The 26,015-nt window shown below is 43.6% G+C and overlaps 1 protein-coding gene across 1 annotated transcript in view; it reads left to right on the top strand.

The window, feature by feature from the left end:
- RBM41 (RNA binding motif protein 41) overlaps positions 1 to 26,015 on the top strand; it is a 191,531-nt gene that overhangs the window by 85,367 nt on the left and 80,149 nt on the right. The window contains exon 6 of the mRNA XM_078688392.1: positions 3,625 to 3,772. Within this exon, the coding sequence (XP_078544518.1) occupies positions 3,625 to 3,772 (148 nt within the window). The remainder of the gene's footprint in view (positions 1 to 3,624; positions 3,773 to 26,015) is intronic.

Raw genomic sequence — 26,015 nt, 5'->3', positions numbered from 1 at the left:
CACACCTCTACTAAAGAAACCTACAGCCGACCCCTCTGATCTCAACAATTACCGTCCCATCACCAATATTCCCACTCTCGCCAAACTGCTGGAAAAATGCGCACAACTACAATTGACTAAACACATTGAGCAATTTGATCTCCTCAACCCTCACCAGTCAGGCTTCCGAGCAGGACACAGCACAGAAACTGCTATGACTCACATAATTGACGACGCACTTCAAATGCTAGACCAAAACGACACCTGCCTCCTCATCCTTCTTGATCTCTCTTCAGCATTCGACACCGTTAAACATGAGAATCTTCTAGAACTACTAAACACAAGAATGGGTTTATCTGGAACTGTTCTCAAGTGGTTCACTTCCTTTCTTCACAACAGGTCGCAGAAATTCAAGAGTAACAACCTGATGTCCTCGCCAATACCGGTAACGCTAGGCGTCCCCTAAGGATCCTCTCTATCCCCAACTTTGTTCAACCTAGTCATGGAACCTCTCACCACCTTGCTAAAAGCATCCAATGTACACTTTCACATGTACGCGGATGACACCCAACTCTACCTCAAATTACAATCCCCCAATGACATCTTGCTCCTGAACTCAACGATCAGATGCACCCAATCCTGGCTTGCCGATAATCACCTCAAACTCAATGCCCTGAAAACAGAGTTCCTTCTGATCTCACCTCCAGCGAAGATATCCACCACTCAAATTTGGCTTAAACTCCTAACCGCACTCAATGTCCAACCCACCATCGTGGACTCAGCAAAATCTTTAGGCATAACACTCGACACCAATCTCAACATGCAGCAACATATCAGCAAGGCAACAAAGGGAGCGAACTTCCAGATCAATACTCTGAGGAAACTTAAACCCTACCTCCCAGCCAAAGACTTCCAAACCGCAGTACAAGCGCTAGTCATCCCACGAATTGAATACGGCAGCACCGCCCTCTGCGGACTCCCCCTAACTACAACAGCACCACTAAGAGCTTCTCTGAATGCTGCAGCGAGACTCATCACGGGGTCAAAAAGCACTCCCATATTACCCCTGACTTGAAATCCCTGAATTGGCTGCCTTTTGAAGCCAGAATACATCTGAAAATCGCCTGCATGACACACAAGGCGGTACACCTAAACTCACCCGGCTACCTCGCTCAGAAACTGACAATCTCTGGGGGAATTAGAAACACGAGAGGCACAAACAATCTTCTGCTGAAACCTCGAAGATTCCGGAAGGAAAAAACATACAAGCGCTCCTTCTCAGGAATGGCGCCTAGGATTTGGAACTCACTCCCTCCCGAAACCAGGCTTATCTCTTCCACTACACTCTTTAAAAAAGAAGTAAAAGCTATCCTCATGGCTAAATACACTTGAACTATTATCTCGAACTCTGTTAACACCCTGCACCGATCTGTACTACATGTTTGACCCATTTACTTATTTGTATGAGTTGTCTTATTACTCACGTGATGGGCTTTGCAGCCACATATTGGTACTGTGTGATCTACTGATTTATTTGTTTGAATATGTTCCCTCATGTACCCCTCTATGTAAAGCGCTCTGATATCTGCGAAGATCTTGTTCGCGCTATATAAAACTTTGAAAATAAATAAAATAAACTGTGCTGCCATGGCGCTCTCCTACCTCTTGTAGAGGCCCCAAGGTGCTTTCTGGTTGGTCGAGTAAGTAGCTCCTCTTTTGTGTATGACTGCAGGGTTGGTAGAGAGGCCTGCAATAGACAGACCATACTGAGGCCCTAATCTACAGTTTGGCGTTAACTTTGGGGGATAGGGCCTCCAGCAGTACTATTGTTACTGCAATCAAAAGGGGAATTGAGAATGTGGGAGCAATTACATTTGGTAAAACATACGCAACAGCTGTCGCTAGTTTAGTGCAGCTATATGGTGCTCACTGAGGCCCCCTCCTTGCCTCTGCTGTGGATGAACCATTCCCATGTGCCCTTGTCTGAGCCATGATCTGGCCACAGCCTGCTGCGGCCCTGGTTTGATCGTTTGTTTCACACGAAGGAGCCTGTGCTCTAATCGTGCATCCGTCAATGTTGAGAGGGACTTTTCACAGATAAAAGTTTACATTGGGAGGAAAGAGTGAGTGTGCATGACCAAAGACTCACTGAAGAAGTATTTTATGGTGTACTACAATAAGTTTGATTTGTAAAAATTTATTTGGACCTCACATACACTGCACGCACACTTTCTATATGTCATTCATTATCAGTGCAGAAAGCAAGCAATAATAAAAGCAAAATGTTCCATAAACACCGGAAACCAGTTTCTGTTGTTTTTAATGGCGTGAAAATGGGTAACCACTGATGACCACTGTTTTTTTAAGGTATTGAAATCACTGGAAAATACTGAAAAAACACCACCAGAATTTACCAAAAATAGAAACTAAAGACAGGAAAGCCCTAGGTATCTACCAAAAAGAGCGTACTTGCGGTAACTTCTTCTTTGCATTGTTAATGCCCTTTTCTCCCTGCCTTGTTGACCACAGCAACCTTTCTTTTACATGTAGCAACCTTTCCTTCACTTGTGCAAGGCCAGGAGACTCACATGACAGCAGGACAGCTATTAGCTGTAGTGGATACTGCAAAGCGGCAGAGGGCAAGTAGAGGGGTTCTAGAAAGATGAGCAAAAGTAACAAAGCAACCATCGGTACAAGTGAGGTGGTGCACTCACCTGTTAGAGGTACATCTGAGCTTCCTTGTCCATGAAAGTAGTTGGTTTCATATGCAGCCTTCCTCTGGTTTTAGTGAGTGGTATGGAGGACATTTGGCACTCCATGTATCTAGACTACTTGGTCTGGCTACAAGCTTTCACATGGGCAAAGTCATCCACAGGACAGGCCAGCCGAGCTTTATCTGGGCATCAAGTTTCGTACTAGTCTTGAGGAAATGTGCACCACACCGTTGCGTGTTCAGCAACCACCGCAGCTGGATCCACACAGGTGTTTGTTGGTGAAGGTTGATGGTAGAACTCCAGTATATTTGCACTGTTCTTGAGTTGAACTGCTACTGACTGCTAATCCGTGCCAATGCAGCTTTACAATTCAAACTCACAGCCAAAAAGCCTATAGCAGAGTTTCCTTCTCAGAGGGAGTTCAGAGAATGGTAAGCCTTGCCCTGTTCTAAGAATGCATTGTTGGCCCATGCGTATGTGTGACCAAGCAGCCACACTCTTCTAGGACTGTTCTGGATGGCAACCTTTTGTATTCTTCTCAGATAGGACTTGTAAACAAAGGGAACAGAGGGAAAAAAAAGAAAAATTAAGTGGATGCTGTTTCTCTGTGGGCAACAGCTGACCTCCATTTTGCACTCGCTATTTTAAACAGATAATATGTTCACAATCAGCCGACTGTATCCCGACAAATTTACTAAAATTGATCGCAATAGGTGTTCATTACACTTTTGAAACCAGGTCAAAGGGTTAATGTAAGGGAGGGAAAAGCTGCATGGATGGTTCAGATTTTATAATTGCAACTTCATATCTGTTTGGTTGTGCCCTTCCATACTTCTGATTGTAAAATTAGAGCGTCATGAAATGGCCGGCATGTTTTGGTGTTTTTTTTATGGTTTACCTGCAGGAACTAAAATCAGTCAACTTATTTTAGGTTCTCTATTTGAAGAATCTCAGCCCTCGGGTGACACCTAAGGAATTATTTTCCCTGTTTGCTCGTTTCCAGCAGAAAAATGAACCCCAAATTCATTTCCGAGTGTTGACTGGACGTATGAGAGGCCAAGCCTTTATAACATTCCCTAGTAAGTATGAAATGAAGGAAACAAGGTAAATGTTTGTACACCATTTTCGAAATATGTATGTTATTACGTGACTCTATTCTTATTGTGGGTGCTAAACATTGACATGTGTGGAGCAGTACTTTGTCAACAATAAAAAGAGGATTTTGGGCCATATCATGGTTGTAATCAGTGCCTATGCTCAGGCAAGAATTGAGACATCTGTATTCAGATTTAGTGTATGCTTTTTAAGAAGTACAATTTAACTGAAAATGGATGCATGTCTTACGTCTTTGCTACTAATTCTGAAAGCTACAAGTATGTGCATGAGTTGCAAATGGCACAGCTTAAAAACCTGAAGCAGGAACCACCCCCACTGTCAGCGCATCCTGGTGTAAGGTATTTGTGTTGTGAATGACCCAACCAAATGAAAACCCTTGTACTTTCACTTTGTCGATTGGCTTACGGGAAGACTGGCGTTTCTTGTTCCCGAGAAAATAACCAAACCTGGGAACAAACGGCCCTCTGCCCCTTGGTTTTCCTTTCAGCTCAGGGAAGCTCGCCAAAACTGCAAGAGAGCTGAAAGAGCTTGGAGGAAGGAGTATAATCCCTTGGAGAAATTAAAATTAAAAAATTTGACTCGATCCTACCATAAGTTGTTGTGGAAAGAGAAAAAATCTTATCTCGAGCGTCGCATTGATGAATCGGGAAACACATGTAAAGAAATTTTCAGAATCGTTAAAGATTTTACGTCACCGTCTTTAGGCACCCCGGTTCAGCTCCATTCAAAACCTTGGCTGAGCGAACTGGCTCTCTATTTTGTTAATAAGATAAAGTCTATCCAAGCTTCTCTTGCTGCCTATTCCAAACAAAATAAGGTTGATCCACCAGCTGCCCACTCTTCCTCAAAACCTGTTCTGACCCCCACTCTCTGGGAATTTCCCCCGCTGAGTCTTGACTCCTCTTTAGACCATCTGTCCGGATTGAAGTCTGGTTCACCTCTTGACCCTTGCCCAGCTTCATGTCTCAACAAAATAGCCCCAGCCCTAAATGGTCTTATTAACTCCATCCTCAACTCCTCCCTGTCTTCTGGTGTAGTCCCTAGGCCATGGAAGTGTGCTCTCATTCTTCCACTTCTAAAAAAACCAGCCCTAGATCCTACTATCCATGCCAACTACAGGCCAATCTCCCTCCTCCCCGCTCTGGCGAAAGTGGCAGAAAGACATGTGCACAGATCAATCTCGAATTTCATCGAGGAGAATCATCTGTTACACAACACTCAATCTGGTTTTCGTACTAATTATAGTACAGAGACCGCGTTACTGGAAGTCACAGTCGCTATTAGAGAGGTGTTGGATGCTGGAGGAAAGGCCATGTTGGTCATGTTGGACCTGTCGGCGGCGTTCGACACCGTTCCCCATGACACCCTCCTAATACGACTCTGGGAGTGTGGTCTTCGGGGGACGGTGTGGAATTGGCTGAAATCCTTTCTAGCCGACCGCCGACAAACGATCTGGGCGCCCCCTCACTCCGCCGGTATGGCACCTCTGGAGGTAGGGGTCCCTCAGGGGTCTATTCTTAGCCCCCTGCTTTTCAACATCTTTTTGGCCCCCCTAGCAGAGGTGGCGGAGTCTTTCGGCGCTCAGATCGTGTCCTACGCTGACGACACCCAACTCTTGTTCACATGTGGCAAGAATGAGGTGTTTGACGGGACTCTCATCAGAAGCTGTTTAGAGACAGTCTTTGGCTGGTTCAGAGGGCATGGATTAAAATGCAACTCCGACAAGTCGGAGCTGCTTTTTTTTGGCTGTACTACTGAACCAAACTGGAAAAGTTGGTGGCCGCAAGACCTGTTCCCACCTGCAAATGCGAGTACCAAAGCTAAAAACTTAGGAATCATCGTCGATAATGACTTAGCTTTCGGACCCCAAATATCTTGCCTTTCCGGGAAATGCTTCGGCATCCTTCGGATGCTCAGAAAATTTCTCCCACTGATCTCATTCAAGCATAGAAGGGTCATTGTTCAATCACTTATTGGGTCCAGATTAGACTACGCAAATGCCCTTTACCTAGGACTCCCTAAATACCTTGTGAGACGACTTCAAGTAGTCCAAAATTCAGCGGCCCGTGCCATTTATGGGCTCCCCAGACGTGCTGGTGCCTCTGATTTGTTAAAAGAACTACATTGGCTTCCTATAGCCAAGAGAGTCCTTTTTAAAAGTTTGACGTTGACCTTCAAAGCCCTTCATGACATTGGCCCTAGCTACATTAGAAAACGCCTTGTTTTTTATAAACCTAACAGAGCTTTAAGGTCTGCCTCCTTGTCTAAAATGCTGGCTCCGACCATCAAACGCGCTAGACTGGGCGGCCGCTCCTTTCACTATCTGGCTCCTCGTGCCTGGAACGAGCTTCCCCTCTCTTTGAGACAGATCCCTAGCCTTATGTCTTTTAGAAAGGCTTTGAAGACTTGGCTTTTCACTCGATAGGGCCTTCGCCTTTCCTTACTTCTGTTATGTAGTTGCCCCTGGAGGAACTCTTCGCCAAAGCGCCGGGACACTCCGTTCGGAGCAGCTGTTGCGCTATAGAAGAATGTGTTAACATAACATAACATAACATCATCTCCTTAAACAACAAACTGATCCTTCAGCCTTACACATTTCCAGAATGGGCATCCACACCACAATATTTTTAGTAATCATATGAGCTCTAACCTACCCAGTGTATTAACGTAATATATCACATACCCACCCACACTTGTTTAATGACTTCACAGACATACCCCGTCACTTAGCCCACAATTCAGGGTAATGCACATCTCCCTCCTTATACTCCGCACAAAACAATGAAAAACAAAGAACTAAGAATCAAATCATCCACAATCTTTTAGATATAACAGCTTCCTTCTCACAGATCGGCTCCTGTAATCAAGAGTATTTCACTTCTCCAGGCATCTCTCAGGATGCTTCTTACACGCTGCCTCCCATTTCTCACTCTTTTTTTTTCTCCTTACCCATAGTTGCTGTAAGAAAGACCTCTACTGTTGGAAAGTGGGTTATTGGTAGGGGAAAGTATGCACCTACCACTAGTAACCGTGACCGTTATAGGGTCGAGTAAAGGTCTCGGTAAATTAGCCCCTGGCTCAAACCTTGGTAGCTGACAGCGAGCAGTCAGGCCTAACTTATGAGATGGGAGTGTAGAGCTTTAAAAAACACCAATACATCAAATTTGTAAGACAAAGCACATAATAAAAATCCCACACAATTTATAAGAATAGGAAATATTTTTATGAACAAATAGACACCAAAACCGAAAAAATCCAATGTAGAGAACCGGAGATATGAATTTTGAAAGATTAACTACTTTATAGTGATCAAAAACTGATAGCGCCACTTTGGGGCATCTGGTCGTGCTTCACCTGGACAAAGTAATAGTTTGAGCCTGACCATGATGGAGCCCTGGTTGAATACACAAAGCGAGAGTCCCAAGTCAAAATATTACCCTCACACTTGGAAACTTTTCTGGAGCTTTTTCTTCCGACGTCGATTGTCCCTTCACAGCAGTCCGGTTTCAGTAAGGGTTCGCCAGCTTGATTTTTTGCAAGGCCACGGTCAACTCTGGATGTCTGGAGCTCCGAAACATTTAGTCGGAAGAACCTGAAATCCAGGCTGCGTCGTGGTTGATGGTAGTTGGCTTGGCTCTCGAGGTCTGGTCGGTCACCTCATGGAAATGTTTCACAAAAGTTCTCCAAACATCAGGAGGTGCTTTCTGGAGGTATCATTGTAGGTTCCAAGTGTCCAAAAAGCAGTTCTAAGGTCTGGAATCTCCTACATGGTCCCTGGGATGCCTGGACTACAATTGCCATAATGCACATGGCCAATCCCTAATAAATCCACTGTAGACTCCAGGATGTGGACTGTTGGTGAAGATGATGCAGGTGGACCCTCAACCTGTTGCTTGCAGGAAGTCTTTCTTGAAGCAAGGCACTATCCCCAGGGCTGCAGTACCAGATTGTGTAGCATGTGCAGTCATTTAGAGTGCTAGCCTTTGGGTGCAGATCTAGATTCCAGTAGGGCATTCCTTCTGCTCTTTGTAGTTCCAGACAGCAGATCTGAGAGACTATACAGCTCTCACATATTTATTCAGTGTTCTGGGGTGACACGCAGTAGGGCACCTCCGTCCATTAAATGTTGGGTGCCATCCAAAAGCATGACAGCTTCCTCTAAAGTGTGACTTCTTCCTGTCCCACAAAGCACTGCACTTACAAAATCCATCTTGGATGATTTCTCTCCAGAGGTGTAAGTGCTGGCTAAATTAACCCACAGTGTGGCTCATTCCATTATCTCTCCTCCCCTGACCTCTGCAAATTCCTGCCCTAATCCTGCAATCGGACTGGGGCACAGGATGTGGGGGCAGGTACACCTGGCGTTCCTTATTGCTATGCTCTCTCTTTGGACTCTGTTTTATTTACTTAGCCCCCTCTTTATGACGTATCCACCTTATATTAAGAGCTCCCTCCATCAGATAAACTCTGCTCCGGCCAGGCCACTTATCACCTAATCATAGCAAAGCCTGACCATTCAGCAGGCTCTCCTAGAAGACTGGCTTTTGGCTTGCATTAGAAAAAGTTCTATAACTCCTCTTCTGTACTCGTGTGATAAATTCAATTGTGGCATGTTGTTGAATTTATCCATACCAGTCTTTTAAGTCTTGAACAATATCTGGACTCCTTTCCTAGCAATAGTCATACCTAATTAAAATATTGCAATGTTAGCCTATGGAGCTATGTATCTTCAATGGGGAGAAAATTAAATGAGCAATTTTTTCCTCACAGGGGCATAAAAAACATCTTATAAGGTCCCTACGTATAGTTATCCCTGGGAAACCTAGGGCACACCTTTAAAATGACAGCAGGCACTCCGCAGTGCACACATGCAAGTACAGGAAATCTGCTAGACCTTTAAACTTCCATGCCACATTATATACAAGGGACATATAGGTAGTTTAAACCGCTCAGCCCTATTGTATACTAGGGACTTTTAGGGCCTGTCAATACCAATTGTGAGAATTCATTTTTAAAGACAGGCTTCAAGGCAGGACTTCCTTTAAAAGGACAGCAGGCGCACACATGCGGGGCAGGAAATCTGCTGGGCCTCTAAACCTCCATGCTCTATTATACACAAGAGACTTGTATTTACATTGCACCCCCTGGCCCTATTATCTACTAGGGACTTATAGGGTCTGTCATTGCCAATTATAAGTGCACCCTATTACATATACCTTTTTAAACATAGCACCGGCCGTAGGCCTGGTTAGCAAAGCCCAGGGTACAGTCAGAGAAAGTTACCACCAGTATCATTCAGCAAAATATGGGGGTGATCAGGGCAAATGGATGGCTTTCTAACATCTACTCATTTTAATATACAAAATATCTTAAATGGCATTGTTTAGCTACCCTTACAGGTTTGGAATGATAAATATCGTAACGGAAAGTTTAAATTCTATTAAGGACTCGGAGGCGAGGATTATGCCTTCTCTCTTCACTTCATTAACAGCAGCCAACTTTAACAAACAAAACCACTTTTCGCATGAAACCTTGGAAAAAAATGTAGTAAAGAAAATGTCCAATCAAGAATAGTCCTAAGCCCTCCAATCGGGGCCCTCCAGCACCAACATAGTCTGTCCTCACTGGCCCTTCATCATCTTTTGTCACGCGAATTCAGCCATTGGATCCCTTTCATGAGTCCTGTTTATTCGCATCCGAACCTACGAGGACAAAGGTACATTGCCACTTAAAGAAGAAAAAGAAATTGTCAAGCCTGCATACGAATAGTATTAAGGCAGATATTCCACAAAAGAAATGACAATAATCATTATTCTGAACAGTCTAGAAGACAAACTGCATTACTTACTCCAATACGGGGCGGGTACCATCATGGAAATTCTAGGGTGGGATAATCCTCGCCTCCGAGTCCTTAATAGAATTGAAACTTTCCTTTACGATAGTTAGGACATTTTTCATTCTATGTCAGGACTGGAGGCAAGGATTATGCTAGTTTAAAGCTTGCTCACCACGAGGTGAGCCATGTCCAGCACTGGCTTGAAGTAGAACATTTTTAATGTCTGAAGACCAATCCTCCGTGTTGAGGATATCCTACAAATGGGCACCCAAGCCAAATGCTTTCAAGTCCATTGCACCTCGTGCTGAATGAGCTCAAAAATCCTTAAGACTTATACCAGCCTCTTGCATAACCCACCTAACACATCTGGCAATAGAGGGTGAAGAAACTGCCTTAAACGGTTTACGTAAGGCGATAAGGAGTAGTCATTCACCAGGGAGACGAAACTCCTCAGTCATTTCTTCATAAGCTTTCAAACAACGTACTATACACAATTTAGGGGAATCTGGATATGAGATTGTCCTTGTATAACACTTAGTCCTTCTATGCAGAGTGAACGTCACTCCATTTGGCTTCAAAATCCTGGCTGTGATATCCAAAGCTCGTACGTCAGAAACCCGACGGCAGGAAACAAGGCATAACAACATGGCCAAATTGGCCGACAGCTCCTTCCGTGACAGAAAACGAGAGGTTGCCAAGATTAGAACAAGTTGAGAACCTGCTTGACATCCCAGAGGGCCGAATACCTGGGTTCCCGAGGCACAGCTAGTCTGATTCCTCAGGGAAGCCTGCAAACAAGGTGATGTTCCCCAACTGCTACATTTTCAAGTGGCACATGGCACGCTGAGATGGCTGAGCGAAAGGTGTTTATTGATCTGTACGCGAGGCCACTAGAAGCTAAGTGGGTCAGAAAATTCAAGATGTGGACCACATTGCTATCCAAGGGGTTGAGACTCCGTTGCGCACACCAGCAGGACCACCTGCTCCAAGAGGACCTGTAACGTTTAACTGTGTTTCCTGAAAGGCCCGGGACTTCCCATTGTCTCCTGTAATCCTCCACGCCATGAGCCACAAAGAGTTCCCTTGACTCAGGGGATGAGGAGCTGGGTCGGGGCTCAGGAGGAGATCCGGAAAGTGGGGGAGTAGGATTGGAGAATCCCCAAAAAGTTCCAGAAGAACCGGAAACCAGACTTGAGATCTCCAAAAGGGGGTGAGTATCACCACCTCCGCTCGCTGCCTTCTGATCCGAACTGTCACCCTCGTGATCATTGCGAAAGGTGAAAAAGCAAACCCTTTCTCCTGACTCCAGTCTTGGAGGAAGGCGTCCTTGACCACTGCCAACGGATCCGGCCTCCAGCTGTAAAACCGAGGGAGTTGTTAGTCGAGCCTTGAGGCAAAAAGGCCTATTGAAAAGGGACCCCAAAGGTCATTTAACCTCCGGAAAACATCTGGGTCCAGCTTCCAGAGGCTCGAGTCCCTGAAATTGCATGATTGAAAATCCGCCACCTGGTTCTCCTGGCCCGGGAGGTACTCCACCACGACCGATACTTGGTGATCCAGGCAGTTTTGTCAGAAACCGGCAGCCAGATCGGGCGGCCAGAGAGCTTTGGACCTCGTGACCCCAGAGTGATTAACATAGCGAAACGCGGATATATTGTCCATTTTTAAGAGGACATATGACTGGATGGAATCTCTCGTCCAACAGCAGACAGCTGCACCTGGCTCCCCAGCCCACAGTGCTGGCACCTGACTCTATCACCAGATCCGGGGCAGACCCAAATATTGCTCGACCGTTCCAGGCTTACATGTGCTGAACCCATCATTGAATTTCTTCTTGTGCCTCCTCAGAAAGCACCGCCTTGTGGGAGTAAGGACAACCTCTGCGCAAATACCCCGCTTTGAGGCGTTGCCTAACTCGATAACGGAGGGGCCCCGGGAAGATGACCTAGTTGGAGGCAGAAAGAAGGCCCACAATCCGACTAAATCCCTGAGCAATACCTGCTGTTTGTATAAGGATCATCTCCACTTGTGACTAATCTTCGAGACCTTCCTGGCCGGTAGACTGAGAGTGGAGGAATTGCAGTCTACTACGAAGACAAGAAAGTTAATGTACTCTGTGAAAACCTCAAACCATTTGCAAAACCCATTCGTTGCCCGTGATGGAAGTCCAGGCCCGGAAAAAATTCCCCAGCCTCTATCTTAACTTTAACCTGGAAGAAGGGAGAACAGTCACCGGTATTGGCTGGGTCTGCGGCTCCTCTGTATCCTCTGCCCTTGCCACGCCTGGTTCTCGCAGGGTAGAAGTTGCCAAAACAGGACTGGTCCTGATATTGACCCTGTCTGGAGCCTTACCCTCTTGAGGTTTGATTGAAGTAACCTCCGTTCGAGTAGCCTCTACCTCGACCGGCCCGCGGAAAACTCGAGGAAAGATCTTCTTGATTGATGACTGTGCCTTGTCAAGGAAGGTAAAAGTATTAGCAAATTTACCCAGCTCCTTGACAAAAGGCTCACCAACAAGACCTCCTTGTGCCACTTCTCCTGAGTCAGCGAGGTCCCCAAGCTTGGGCTCCTTTAATAAGAAGGGAGCGCCTTCTTATTAAGGGGGGGGGGGGGGGGCAACCTCTGCGCAAATACCCCGCTTTGAGGCGTTGCCTAACTCGATAACGGAGGGGCCCCGGGAAGATGACCTAGTTGGAGGCAGAAAGAAGGCCCACAATCCGACTAAATCCCTGAGCAATACCTGCTGTTTGTATAAGGATCATCTCCACTTGTGACTAATCTTCGAGACCTTCCTGGCCGGTAGACTGAGAGTGGAGGAATTGCAGTCTACTACGAAGACAAGAAAGTTAATGTACTCTGTGAAAACCTCAAACCATTTGCAAAACCCATTCGTTGCCCGTGATGGAAGTCCAGGCCCGGAAAAAATTCCCCAGCCTCTGAACCCAGGTCCCCACAAGGTAATGTCCTTCAAATGATAAAAAATGGCGTCAGGAACATCTGTGCCAATTTTTACAACTTTTTAAAAAATTGTCTTGTGGGGACCTGTGTTTCAGAAAGTGTGTTTATATTTTTGCTCCCTCTGCCCCCATAGACAGGAGGCGGTACTGCAGTCTTAAACACACTTTGCATTTTAAACACACTTTGTTCACCAGGAACCCAAGTTAGCAGCAGATAGCACAAATATTTCAAAGGAAAAGCTGCAAACCCGGGGTTAAAACATATTTTTCATGCAAAGTAACATTTTCCCCATTTAATAAAGTAAAACTGTATTTACATGAAAGTTTTGAATTCAGACTGTTTGAGTTTAAAAATTGTTTAACATTGTTACAAGCAATTTGGATACGATTTGAATCCCAGATTACATCACTATTGTGGTATGACCCTCATCTGTAATTAAAGAATGATGGTGCATTAAAACATGATACAATATAAACTGATCTGATCGTTTTTTACAAATTTGATTACATATTATTATGCACTTTGGAATTCGTTCTTAAGATGATGGCTAGATGAGTGAGTGCCTAGAGTTGCATTGTGCTAACAGCTATGCTCTCTCAGATGACGTACTGCAGTAATGTCATGCCCACAGCAATGGGAAGTTTAATTTTAACAGAAAAAGCATGTTCTTGGAACATTAGTGACATTCCTAAAAAATATATTCAAATATTGCCATAAGTTGAAATTACATTTAATTGAATTGCTCAAACTGTTCCTAACGCTTTACAAATTAAATCAGCTTCATTCCCATAGATTGGTGAAGACCGGTCATATAACAAGCATTGGCAAAGCCAACCGGTGTCACCTACGAGACAGCTACTGGCTTTGACAGAGTTTTTTTGCCCTGTTGTACAGCAGCATGCCTGCTGTGCCTCGTGGATGAAATTGAAATTCAACATTTTTAAAGCACTATGATGCAGCCAAAACAGACCACATCATGACATTTATTTTTCTTGCTGGCAGTAGGGTGGGGGCGTGTGAGGGGTCAACACTATCAACAGCGGGGATGGGGAAAAGAAAAATCACTGACGTTGCCACTATTGATCACAGTATATAAAGAAGTTGTCAGAGCCTCTTTGGCCTTATTCAATTATAAAACGTACACTATGATATATATCAACCGTAGTGAAGTAGGTGCAGACGCACAGACTCCTGGTTCACCCTAATTAGTGGGTATGCTTTAAAAGCCAAAAAAAGGGGAGGTGGATAGAAGACGAAATCCCTAGCTTGCATTTGGGCTTACAGTGCCCTTCCTACTGCATTGGCACCCATACGTATTACAGTTTGGACTTAGTGCTTCAGCTAAGGTGCAAAGTTCTGCTGTAAAATGGGCACCTTCATGTTGATGTCCACTTCAATTTGCCCTTCCTGTGTATTTAAATATAGTTTGCCTACCAAGATCATACTAGTTTAACTACAACATACTGCAGTAGCCTAGGCCTTCCTTATGAGTGCGATGGACTTCAAGTCGGAAGGGTGGAGAGGATGTGGTGTTATGCTAGAGCTGCAAACTTCAAACTCAATTCTTGACATTAGCTTGACATTCTGTGATTCTGGTCAAATCACCTAATCTCCCTGTGCCTAAAGAAATTGTACATGACTTAACTGGTGCTCATGTAAAGTGCTTCAAAGTGAAGTGACACAAGCACAGCACTCTTGGGAATGAGGCATTTACAGAAGTATGCGAGAAGCGGCTTATGTTGCTTCACCATTTATGTATTTATAAAGTTTTATATTTATTTAATTATTTATTTAAGCAATTTGTAGAGCGCATAAATACCCGTGGGTGTCTTGGCGCTGTAGACGGGAGAGGCAGTAGTGAAGTGGTGTGCTGCTCATTGTAGTGGTGTGCTGCTCAATGTATGACTGGGAGCAGGTGTGCCACAATGGTGCATCCCATGGCACCACTCCACCTGCTACAGCAACAAAGCAATAGGTACTCAAATCAAATTCCCATACTCTGTCCTGCACTTAATAATCAAGGGCCGCACAACGTGGTGCTAAATCAATGCAACGCATCCGAGGCGATTCGTTAAGTCCTGCAAGGCCATATTCCATGGCCCTAAGTGGCTTGATAACTCAAGAGTAACTGTACCCCAGGGAGGTATTTCATGGGTGGTGCATAGTTGTTCCCATGCAAAACCCATGGATTTTGATGCATTCCCAGATTTACCATAAGTGGTAGACCTGGGAATGCGCCAAAACGGCTATGCCTCTGCAGGTGAGACATACCGCTATATGTATCAAGCTATTTAGCATTCGCAAAGGCCGAAATTCTGCGAATTTCGGCCTTTGCGAATGCTAATTAGACAAATGGAATGTATCAAACTAGTTTGATGCAAAATAAGGAATAGCAAAATTTGCTAATCCTTATTTTGCGATTGCACTTAAGGAATTGCAAATTTTGCGATTCCTTAAATGCAATGTATCAAACAAATAAAATGCAAAAAATGCCATTAAGGATTAGCAAATTACCACCAACTTCTAGTTGGTGGTAATTTGCGAATTCTTATCAAAAATCTTTTTTGATAAAAACCAAAGGTGCCATATGACGCCCATACATGCCCTTAGGGCATGTATGTGCGCCATATGCCCCCAAATGTCTTTTTCAGGGGTGCAGCAGGGTGTTCTTGAGACACCCCTGCACCCTTGGAAACATCCCTAATTTGCGATCAGCAAATTGCTAATTGCAAATTGCACTTTCATTCCTATGGGCCTCCTGGCCCATGGAAATGAAGGGGTAATTTGCGATTGACAATTTGCTAATCTCAAATTAAGGAATGCTAAGGAATCGCTATTGGAAAGCGATTTTGTACATACATACCGTTTTGCATTTCCTAAATAGCGATTCCTTAAAATTCGCTATTTAGGAAATGCAAAATGGTTTGTTGATACATATAGCGGATAATGAGGAGAAAGACGTTTATTTCCCCTCATTTTATCCTGCATTTTGCAGCACACATGGAAAGAGGAAAATGTCTCAGGGGATTGTTTTTGCTCAGATAGGGGCGCCTTTCTGCACAAAAACAATCATGCAAGCAATGCAGTGACCCTTGCACCATGGTGCAAGAGTGCCTGCGTTGGTGCTAGGCAGCACATTGTGCACCAGCACAGGGAAAAGCAGAAGGGTGCTGCACAATGTTAAATACAGCGTAATCCTGCCTTTTCCCTATTACATAGTGCAGCAAAGTCACTTTCTGCGCTGCATGATATGATGATAAATATGTCCCAGGCTTAGGTTCTGGGCTTTTAATTATATTTTTCTAGATAGGTGCTTTAGTTTCAGACAGCACAGCTCAGAAACAGATACAGGTAACCTTTGACTACTGTTATGGAGCTATAATAACTAAAAATAATGCAGTAACAGAGAAATCTGGTGTAAATGAGTTTTCTTTACTCAGTACAGGCCCACAGAAGCAGGTGCTTGGCTCAGTGCACCAGAAAAGCTTGTGTAAGCCCTATGTTAAACTCAAGAGAAAATACAAAAAAATATATATCCACGCTTGATGTAACACAACATACGCCTGTTTATTTTGCGCATCCCAATTGTGTCTAAATTATTGTGTATATTGGAGTAGCTCTTTCCATTAGGAAACACGCCTGGCAAACCTCATAGTGCAATGTTTATTATTGATGTTTCTGATCAGGCAACACTATGGCTTTTTTTGCAGTTTATGTAGGTGAACCCGACCCAAATGGTTTTGGTGCACTTTACATAAGCACCAGTTACATTAAACAAGTTTTAGGCACATGGAGATTAAATGCTTAAACTCGTAAAACCTTAAAAGAGAGATGTGCGTGGCTAGCTTCTCTCTAAACTCCGAGAGGCCTTCTGAAAAAAGTATCGAATGCTCTGCTGTTTCTGTGAATCCTTCCTGCTTCGAGAGGAAACCCGAGGCAGGACTTCAGGATGCCCGGCCAGAGATGCAAATGCACCTCTACGCACAACAAAAGGGGTGACATTAGCATAGCTAAAGACCCGTCCGCTCTTAACTCAGACTGGGGGATGGGTCGTGCTTCTAACGACGCACCTTTCTACAGAGAAGCAACATGAAGTGGATGAGGTGTGCAAACCCAGGCTGTCTCTGCACAGCCACAATATACCATCAGATAAACAATTGCAACCATTAAGTGATGTAGGATTTTAAAGGCACAGAACATTTTTTATGTGTACATTTCATGTTAGATTTAATTATAAAAACGAAGGATACTGTTTTAGCTAAAGTGATTAAATAAAAGCACTATGTACAAAACACTTTTATAATCAAATGCTGCTTTTCCCAACATGAAAGAGTGGTATTTTATTTCCTGCTCCCGTATGTTTAACCCCAGTAAAGAACGAACGCACATTCTCTCACCATTTAACAAAAAATGTGCACCTGTTTGAAAGCGGACTGCAATGTAGAGGAAGAGTAATCGCCCCTGTGTAGGTACAGATAGTTAATAGCTCTCAGTTGCGCCCATCCCCGACCCTTCTGATACACTCAGTGTGGAAGCCTTGGGGGGGCTAAAAGCACCCCTTGAGGCTCCGTTCAAGGCGTGGCAGCCGAAGCCGTAGCACTGAATATGAAACACATTAACAGCTCGGTGGGGAGGTGCTGAAGGTGCAGCTCTAGGTCCTGAGCACTTATCTCTTTCATGTGATATTTTTTAATTAAAAAAAAAACAACCAGCACCCTGATAAAGGGCAAGATACGCATAAGTCAATTCAGTTTTTTTTTTGTCTCGCAACATCAACATTTTCGTCTCTCAATACATTCATAACAGGCGCTCTTTGGAGATTTTCCCCGTGTGAACCTACTGCCTTCTGGTCAAATTGAATAGTATATCTGTCGTTCTTTTTCATTGTTAAGGCATGGAGTGGCCTCTGACATTAACATTTGTGAGTTTGTGCTTTCTTTTCTATAAGAGCACTGAGGCCTTTCAACAAATGTAATTTGCTGCTCTGCTTTTTTTAAATTTTGCTAACTTTTTGATTCTCACAATTCACTGTTATATTGTGTGTAATGCCATGCCATCGTCGTAAAAGTAAATTTGGAACGGTGCAAAGGTAAAATCTAAGTTTATTAGCTTACTCAGAGCCTAATTATGCAGCACGGTTGAGTACATTATGGGGCAGGAAAAGGCAAGTTATGTGGCTAATACATACTATTTTGTGATAGTATTACATATTTTTTTTCATTTTTACACTTGTTAACGCAGGTCTGGGCATTGGTTGTACTTCATTAGTAACAGTTTAACACCTATATTTAGCCATGAGAAACAGAAAGATAATCAGTCATACTTTGCAAAGGGCCTTTACTGTAAGGCAACATGTGTCGCTGTTTTTCTAGCAACTTTTGAACCATTTGAGGTAGAATATTTTTATGTTAAAATCCACAGGTTATGTAGCAGATGAAGGATTATATGGAAAATACAGCTAGTCTATAATAGTGCGAATTATGCAACGGCTGCACAATCACATAATTACAGTGACACTGAGTATAGGAAAAAAGAGACATGAACAAAACTGATTGACTGCCTTTCAACTAATAATCTGCTATTTAACTCTAAACATAAACCCATGGGTGAAGTGCTACTTGCCTCAACACGCATCAATGCCTCATCAGGGGTAGTAAGCATTATATACAGCTTTAACTGGGGCTATTACAACATTGTGACAGGCACAAATCCCAAGCACACCACTGACTGCAAGGTGTACAGGCCGGCCACGGAGTCACATTGATCCCTAAGTAACAGTACCTTGGAAATCAGAGTCAATGGAGGGTGCACAGCATCATGGAGGGGAAGCGTTGATGGGCCAAGGCGAGGGCTAGCTCCTTACTGCCTTATGGGAGGTGAGATGTTGAGTCCACGAGGCATCGAGTTTGGGCTGGCAGGGGAGGTGAGGCGACAGTGAGGAGTCAGTTCCATTCAGCAGTTGGTGTTGATGAGTTCAGGAAGTCACCCTCATCGGTTATTGGCTCCGCGATCACGCGATGCAGGCGCTGGTGACGTCCGGCATAAGTGCAAACTCTGGCGTTGGGAAGAACAATAACTTGCAGGTGTCGGTGGCTGTCTGAGCTGGGGTGCAGTCTGTGCAGTGGGTCATTTACTTTACGAACAGGTGCCTACGGCCTCGGTGCATGTCACGGCATCACTGGCAACAACGCTCACCCAGGAACTGGAATTGGCACCCTTTGGCAGGAGTCCAGCAGAGGAAGCCAGGTGCTGGTAAAGTCTTTGTGTCCCTGAAACTTCAGAACAGGAGGCAAACTCTACTTCAAGCCCTTGGAGAATCTTCTTAAGTAGGATCCCACAGCAAGGCAAAAGTCCATCCTTTCCACTGCCGATAGACAGAAGCAGCAACTGCAGGCCAACCCAACAAAGCAACACTTGTTCCCATCGCTCTGTGTGCTGCACAGAGGCCAAGCATTTGATCAGCATGTAATATGCACACATTTATGAACCAAGGCCATGCAATGTGAGAAACTCTCACTGCCTTCATCTTCAACTATGAAGCCCTCAACTGTGCCCCTTTATGAATTGACATCCTCAACCCAATTCCACCCAGACACCTATGGGTTACTCAGTTCACAGTATGCACTAGACAAGAATTCTATGTTGCATGAAAAAACCTACAGAAAAATAACATCTGGCAAAACTAAATTACACTTGAAGTGTAGTATAAGTGATGCAGTCCCTGTTTACATTTCACATGTTTTTTCATGCTAAAAAACATGAAATGTAAACAGAGACTGCATCACTAACCTGAATTACTGTTGGTTCGGTGCCAAGGCTTAAATCTGGATACCGAGTTGCACAGTCTACAGCTCTGGCCATAACACCACATCCTGGGAAGAGGGAGGAAGGCAGGAAAAAGCCGCATGAAAGATCGGCTTGTTTTTTGGATCAAGGTTATAACAGAACCTCAATCTGAGGCAGAGCCAGGATTCAGGCTGAAGCCTGACTCATGTCAGTGTCCTGACACACCTCTAATTTGTTTGATTGGAGAATCAGCTTCTGCCAGAATTCCAGAAGAATAGAAAGAAGGAAGCTCCGATGTGGAGTGGGACGTTGTTCTGCACTTTATGAGTGATGTAATAGAATGCCCATCATCCTAGATCTGCGTATGCATGGAATGTATGCAGATTGGCGTCCTGCGGAACAGTGGTGTCTAGTCTGGTTGGTGGAAGGAGATGCAACTATTCAGATACGTAGTGTCTAAGTTGTCTAGTGCCTTCACTGAGTTTGTGAGGTGTTTGAAATGAGTGCGTTTGTTTATCAGGAGTCAGTGAAGCTCCCTGAGGTGTGGTGTAATGTGAGCACTATGTGGGATGTTGTGGATGAGTAAACCTGCTGAGTTCTGAATGATTTCTAGTCTTCTAGTGGGTTTCTTTGTGATCTCAGAGTAGAGGCTGTTCCGGTAGCCTAACTTGCTAGTGACCGGTTTTCTAGTGTAGATTAGGAGCCATTTTTAAGATCCTCCTTAGCCATTCCAGAGTGTAGTGATGGTGCTGACTTGTGCATTTATGTCCAGTTTGCTGTTGATGATTGTGAGGTCCCTGGTATAGGTGCTGGGTGTGGTTGTGGGTGCGAGTTTGTCACCAATTGGAGTCCTATGGCAAAGTGTTCTTGACGAAAATTACTAGTTCTATCTTTTCAGTGTTAAGCTTCAAACAGTTGACTCCCATCCATTTAGCAACTTTGATCATGCAGGCGGTGAACTTAACTCTTCTGTTGGGCCTCTTGTCTGAGAGGGAGAGTATGAGTTGTGTGTACTCGGCCAGTAGCAGTTGGTGACATTTAAAAGTAGCATTTTGTAAACGTTGGTCATGATTTTTATGTAGGTAGCGAAGTGAGCAAGCTTAATGGACAAACATGAAGTTTGGGAGATCCTCCTCCAGAGAATAAAAAAAACAATTAGCAAATGGCGCAAACCAATTTAGTGAGAAAGCAAAGTTTGTAAAGCAGTGGTAAATTATAGTCTTAAAATATTAAAGAAATTGAAAATGTCCCCGTATCTTACTGCATAAACATGCTCAACAGTGCCTGTAATGTGAAAATTGTACAGCGCTACAACTTTAGGCCAAGCGACTTGCACCACATGCAGTATAGACTTGGAAGAAAATGCTCTAACCAGGTTTCGGGAAGCACCCACACCTGCTGGCTGCAATCAGTCATATGGAAATATGTGCAGACAGGTTTGAAAGTGGGATGAAAAAAGTGGGAGCTTTCTAAAAAGGGAAATGAAAAGTACATTTCTCTTTCCCATAGTGTGTCACTCGACCAGCATTTTTTGTATCTTTCTGAGATGGTACTGTATCCTTATATATAACACAACAACTGACATACACCTAAAACCTGACAGTACTATTTTCTTTGTCAATGGTTGTTAGTTGTTTAAGATAAATGAGTACCAGCAATAATGTGTAACAAATAATGAACGTCGGAAATGTTTACATTCTGAAATTGTGAAACTGTGAATTAAATATTATCAAGACTGTGGAAGGGGCATATGACACTTCGTATAAACGCAAGGGAAGAATAGTCATGTTCAAAACATCCCTGTGCTCAGATTCTAAATGGATCTCTTGGCTGCAGTTTTTTACTGTTGACCATCAAGTGCTTCTTAAAACAATGTCAGAAAGAGCTGGTGTTCTTAAACTGTACTGTTCTGCTTTGCATTAGTTATTCCAAATGATACTCTTTTAATTAATCTCCCTCATTTGCTCTCAGATACTGCCAACATCACATGGAGAGTAACCTGTGCCTTAACTTTGTCTACAGCACTTTTCTTTATCAGCATGGCACTTTTTACCAACTTTATAGACTTAGACTAGGTTGGCTATCCAATCCATGCTAATGACACCCTGTTCCATTTTATGCCAAAAGAAGATGTTTTAAATTTCAGAGTGCAGTTCTGTTTTTAAAAGGCAAATGCTACACTAACCTAGATCGAGCTTTAGGACTGGATTGGCAGTGCACCCATTGCCTGACCTTAGGACTGGATTGGCAGTGCACCCATTGCCTGACCCATTGTGATCAACAAAATAGAGCTTTAACAGTCCTACTGAAAGTGAGGAAGAAATTTAGGATCCACTCACATGTAGCTTTTCCTTAGTACAGGACTTGATAGGGATGAATTTGTGTTGTTCTGCTACAAACACTGCTTGAATTGCAGGTTTTAGCTTGAGGCAAAATGTATGCTCATTACAGAAGTTAGTTATGGTGTCAAGCCAGTGATAATGATCATGGCTATGCACCTGATCTATTTGTTATTAAATGTTATGACAAAGCCACTAGACCTAACATATTTTTGGTAAAAAGTAGATGAGAACACTATTAGGCATTTAAGTGTGGATCTTGATTACTCTATTTTAAAACCTTCAGCTAGGCATTTTGTTAGATGGAATCTCACAGATTACCATGGTGGGCAATTTGTTTTGATGTTGGCCACCCAGTGTGACAAACCATGGATATAGAAGGTATGCCCTGTCCAAATTATTGCTAGGCTGTAGGTATATTGATTGGCCAACTTTAATTTTGACCCCTTCCTAACTTTATGGCTGTTTCCGATAGTCGCCTTGTGCAAAAAGCTTACGCTCAAAACTTTAGGACTTGGTTTCGATATGGATATATTATGTCCAATGCCATAGATCTAGTCTATTCATACATTTATATCCATAAAAATACATAGAGGGCCTTTGGGTCAGCTCTCTTCTGTCAATGCATTGGTCTGTCTGAGTGTCATTTACACTCTGCTTCCATTCATGAAAGTGAAGTGCATGGGGTAAAGGTTCAGTTGCCATCAGTCATCCTCTCTCTTGTGAATGACAGCTTTTTCTGATCATGTGTGCACAGGCACCTGAAGATGAGGGTGAATTAGGTCAGGCCTGGTTGGTCAGTCCTTTAGATTGTAACATACTGTTCCCCTTTTATTTCTTTGCTTTTCTTATTTTTATTCTAATACTTCTTAAGAGGCTTCTACAGTCGTCCAGGCGATCCTAAAGGGTCACTTACTAGCTCCTCCTTTCATCCGCAGTATACCGCATCTCTCTTGGCCGCTTCCTCTACACCAGGAGACCATTATGGATATCAAATATCATAGGTTTTCCATTCCAAGATGGGAAATACATTGATTCTAAATGTGGTGGCCGTTCATGAACTTTGAAACAACCACATGTCCTTGATGTAACTTTAGCACACTCAGGCATGATCTGAAATACCTCCTTGAGTATACAACTGGTAGCATTGAATTTAAAAACAGGGCTAAGCCAATACTAAACTTCATCCCATGGACACAGGATACAAATGTGTAATCTTACCTAAAGGGGGCAGGTGAGGCAATCCCCAAATATCCAACAGATTGAAGCCTACAACTTTGAGTAATGCCCTCTCATTATTGATATACAAATGTGTCAAGAATGGCATGTAGAGGCATCCCCCAATAATCTTTTTTCCGTTTTCTGTAGTAGTGCACTAGTCACCAAAAAGTGCTTAAATACCTCATCAAGGGTAGTAAGCACTATATAAAAACAATCACAAACTTCAAATCACCGCTTACTACTTCACAATTTCTGATGAATTCTACAATCTAGATAACCTGAAGGCAAAGATGGCTTTAGTACCATTTCTTGTGGAGACTGAGACCACCGTAATTCTGGAGTCCATGGTAATGATTTTAATAAAGATGTGCATCGCCTCAGAGTACATCCAAGAATTAGGAGGATTAATGGCTAAGGTATTCATGAAAAGTGTGGCTTAACAGTTCTATGGGAGAAGAGTGTTTGACAGTGGAGGAGGGAGAACCGTTTTTGCTGACTACTTGTCCCACTTAGGCCCTCATCAAAGCAGGTGGTCTGCGCCAAAATGCCCAGAATGTTTTTTTCCTTTGACATTATCAGGAGTGTCACAAATATAGATGTTGTCCCATCTGTTACAATCTTCCCATCCTACATCGCACCAAAGATCGGCAGCCAGAGATGGAATTCAGTTGGTCCCCAAAAACATTCAACCTCTTCTCTGTCATATCAAGCCTAGCATGACATGGTGTGATATTAGAGCATTTTGTTGGGACTTCCTGTAATATTTTAGTGTGTCCTACTCTGACCAATATTTTAATTGTCAGATGTTCCTTCATGGTAGAGTCATGGTTCTCCTCCAGCATTTTGAGGCTAGGATTGAGACGTGAACTGACCATCAGAAGTCACCACCAAAAGCAAGTGTGGCCGTCGGAGTCTGGAATCAGCCATCAGTATATGTCCAGACATATGCTTCATGAATCCTAGCCAATAATCAATTTTAATATTGTCAATAGGTATTAGAAATTGGGTTACCTGTTGACTGTGGTGTGAGCCCTATTCAAGCAGCAACCACAATCGTAGTCAGGATAAGGCACAAGTAATTCAAAAATTAACCTGTGCTCAACCCACTGAAAGCTTGGCAATGAAAAGTAAGGCTTAACTTAAAGGTAATGTGTAAAGTATTTGAGTAAAACGTCAAACAATAAGATACCACAGTAGATCAGGATAATAGAGCAAAATGCAATCAATGAACAGGACCAAAATGACAAAAATCCAATCGGTAGACCTGAAGGTATGAATTTTTAAGACTGAACTGTAAAATAGCACCTAAAAGCAAAAATCACCAACAGGGATATCTGGTCACATTGGACCAGGTCAACATCAAAAGTTCATGCAGGCCATGATGGAGTGCGGGTCAGATACAGTCCCAGATTAGTGCTGCTGAAGTTGTACCTTCCCAAGACTGTGCTAAGAGTTCTGTTTGCAGTAGAGAGGGTCACAGGGAGCATGGAGAGTGCTGCTGGCGGTGGTCAACATAGCGCGAAGAGCAGGCTGGGTGTCGCGGATGGCAGGCTGGAGCTTTGCATCGGCAGTCCTCCACAGCGATTGATGTTAGCTGTGCGAAAAGAGAGACTGGTGGCTACGTGCGCTGACTTTCGAGGCAAGGGACATGGTTCTGGTGCGACTTGTCCTGAATAGCCCAAAGCTTGATTTCAAGAGCTCTAGAGCCACACTAAAGATCCAGGACCTGAGGGGCATCACTTGAGGGTAAGAAACTAACTGACCATGTGTCCAGCAGCTGTTAGGGAGCCTTTTGTGTCCCTGAAGCTGAGATTAGGAGGCCAGCAGATTAGCTCTTAAGTCACTGTGGCCTCCTGGGTTCAGGATGAGTTGCAGGTCCAGTTCTTCTTCCCCAGGCAAGAGGGCAGCAGGCAGCAGGTTAGCTCAGAAGGGCAGCAGTCACTGTAGAGCAGCAGTTCCTGTAGAGTAGCACTACGTGTAACAGCACAGCAGTGCTTCCAGGCAGAGTATCAACACAATCTGAACTGTACTGAAGTGGTGGTGTTGAGGTCCTTCGCTTTTACACCGTTGTGCCTTTGCAGTGGGGAAAAGCCCCTAGAGGCATGCATTTGAAGTGCACAGATGCCATGCCTTCCCTGGCTCCAGACTAACCACAGGGGATACGAAGCCCTTTGTGTGGAGACAGGACACAACCTATTCAAGTGTAAGTGGGGCTGTGCCAAGCAGTCACGGCCCATCCAATCACACCTAAGCTCCCATTGTGTACATGGTGTGTGGTTGTCTAGGAGAAATACACAAAACCCAACTACACCCAGTCATGTGACCCAGACACAGTCTGAAGGCACAAAAGCGTAAGGCAAGAAAATGGCAACTTTCTAAAGCTTAACAAAGAGAAACAGGAGTTGGGCCAATACCACGTCAGCAAGGCTAGGTGACTAAAAATAAAACCGCAATTGAATTGGCAATGCTGACAATCCTTTAATATATTCACTTCTTTTGTGGGCACGAAAATTAATTACTGCAACCACCATTTATTTTTTCATATTCAGAAATGCTATAAATCATTTTTGCATCAAAAACAAATTGACAGTTGATCAACATACATGAAAAACAATACTAGCATATTTTTTTAAATCACATTAATAACCCACAAAACATTTAAAACAAATCATAACTTACACGTAAAAAATATCAACAACCTATTCACACCTGGGCGTACAACTAAACATCCTTGTAAACTAGTTCTGAATTGAATAGCCCACTAAGAGCCACAGTACTTTAATCATTTGCCTAGCTTCTATCAAGTGGGCAAATCCAGAACCGTGACAAAAATAACTTGAATTCAATGAATGGTGCCAGGAATCTATTCTTTACATCATTTTAACCTAATTGTGATCCCTGTACACCAGTAATGTATTTGAAGCATGCAGGAGCAGCTGATTCTATTGTGTTCTACTGCAGCCTCCCAGAGTGTTCTAAAGAAAACTAGAGCGCCAACAGTCTTAATTATGACAAAACCATGGCACACTTGTAACCATGTTGATTGAATCAAACTGGTAGAACTTA

This window comes from Lissotriton helveticus, chromosome 4_1 (genome assembly GCF_964261635.1).
Source record: "Lissotriton helveticus chromosome 4_1, aLisHel1.1, whole genome shotgun sequence".
Lineage (NCBI taxonomy): Eukaryota > Metazoa > Chordata > Amphibia > Caudata > Salamandridae > Lissotriton > Lissotriton helveticus.
This window is presented reverse-complemented; position numbering and strand designations above follow the sequence as displayed.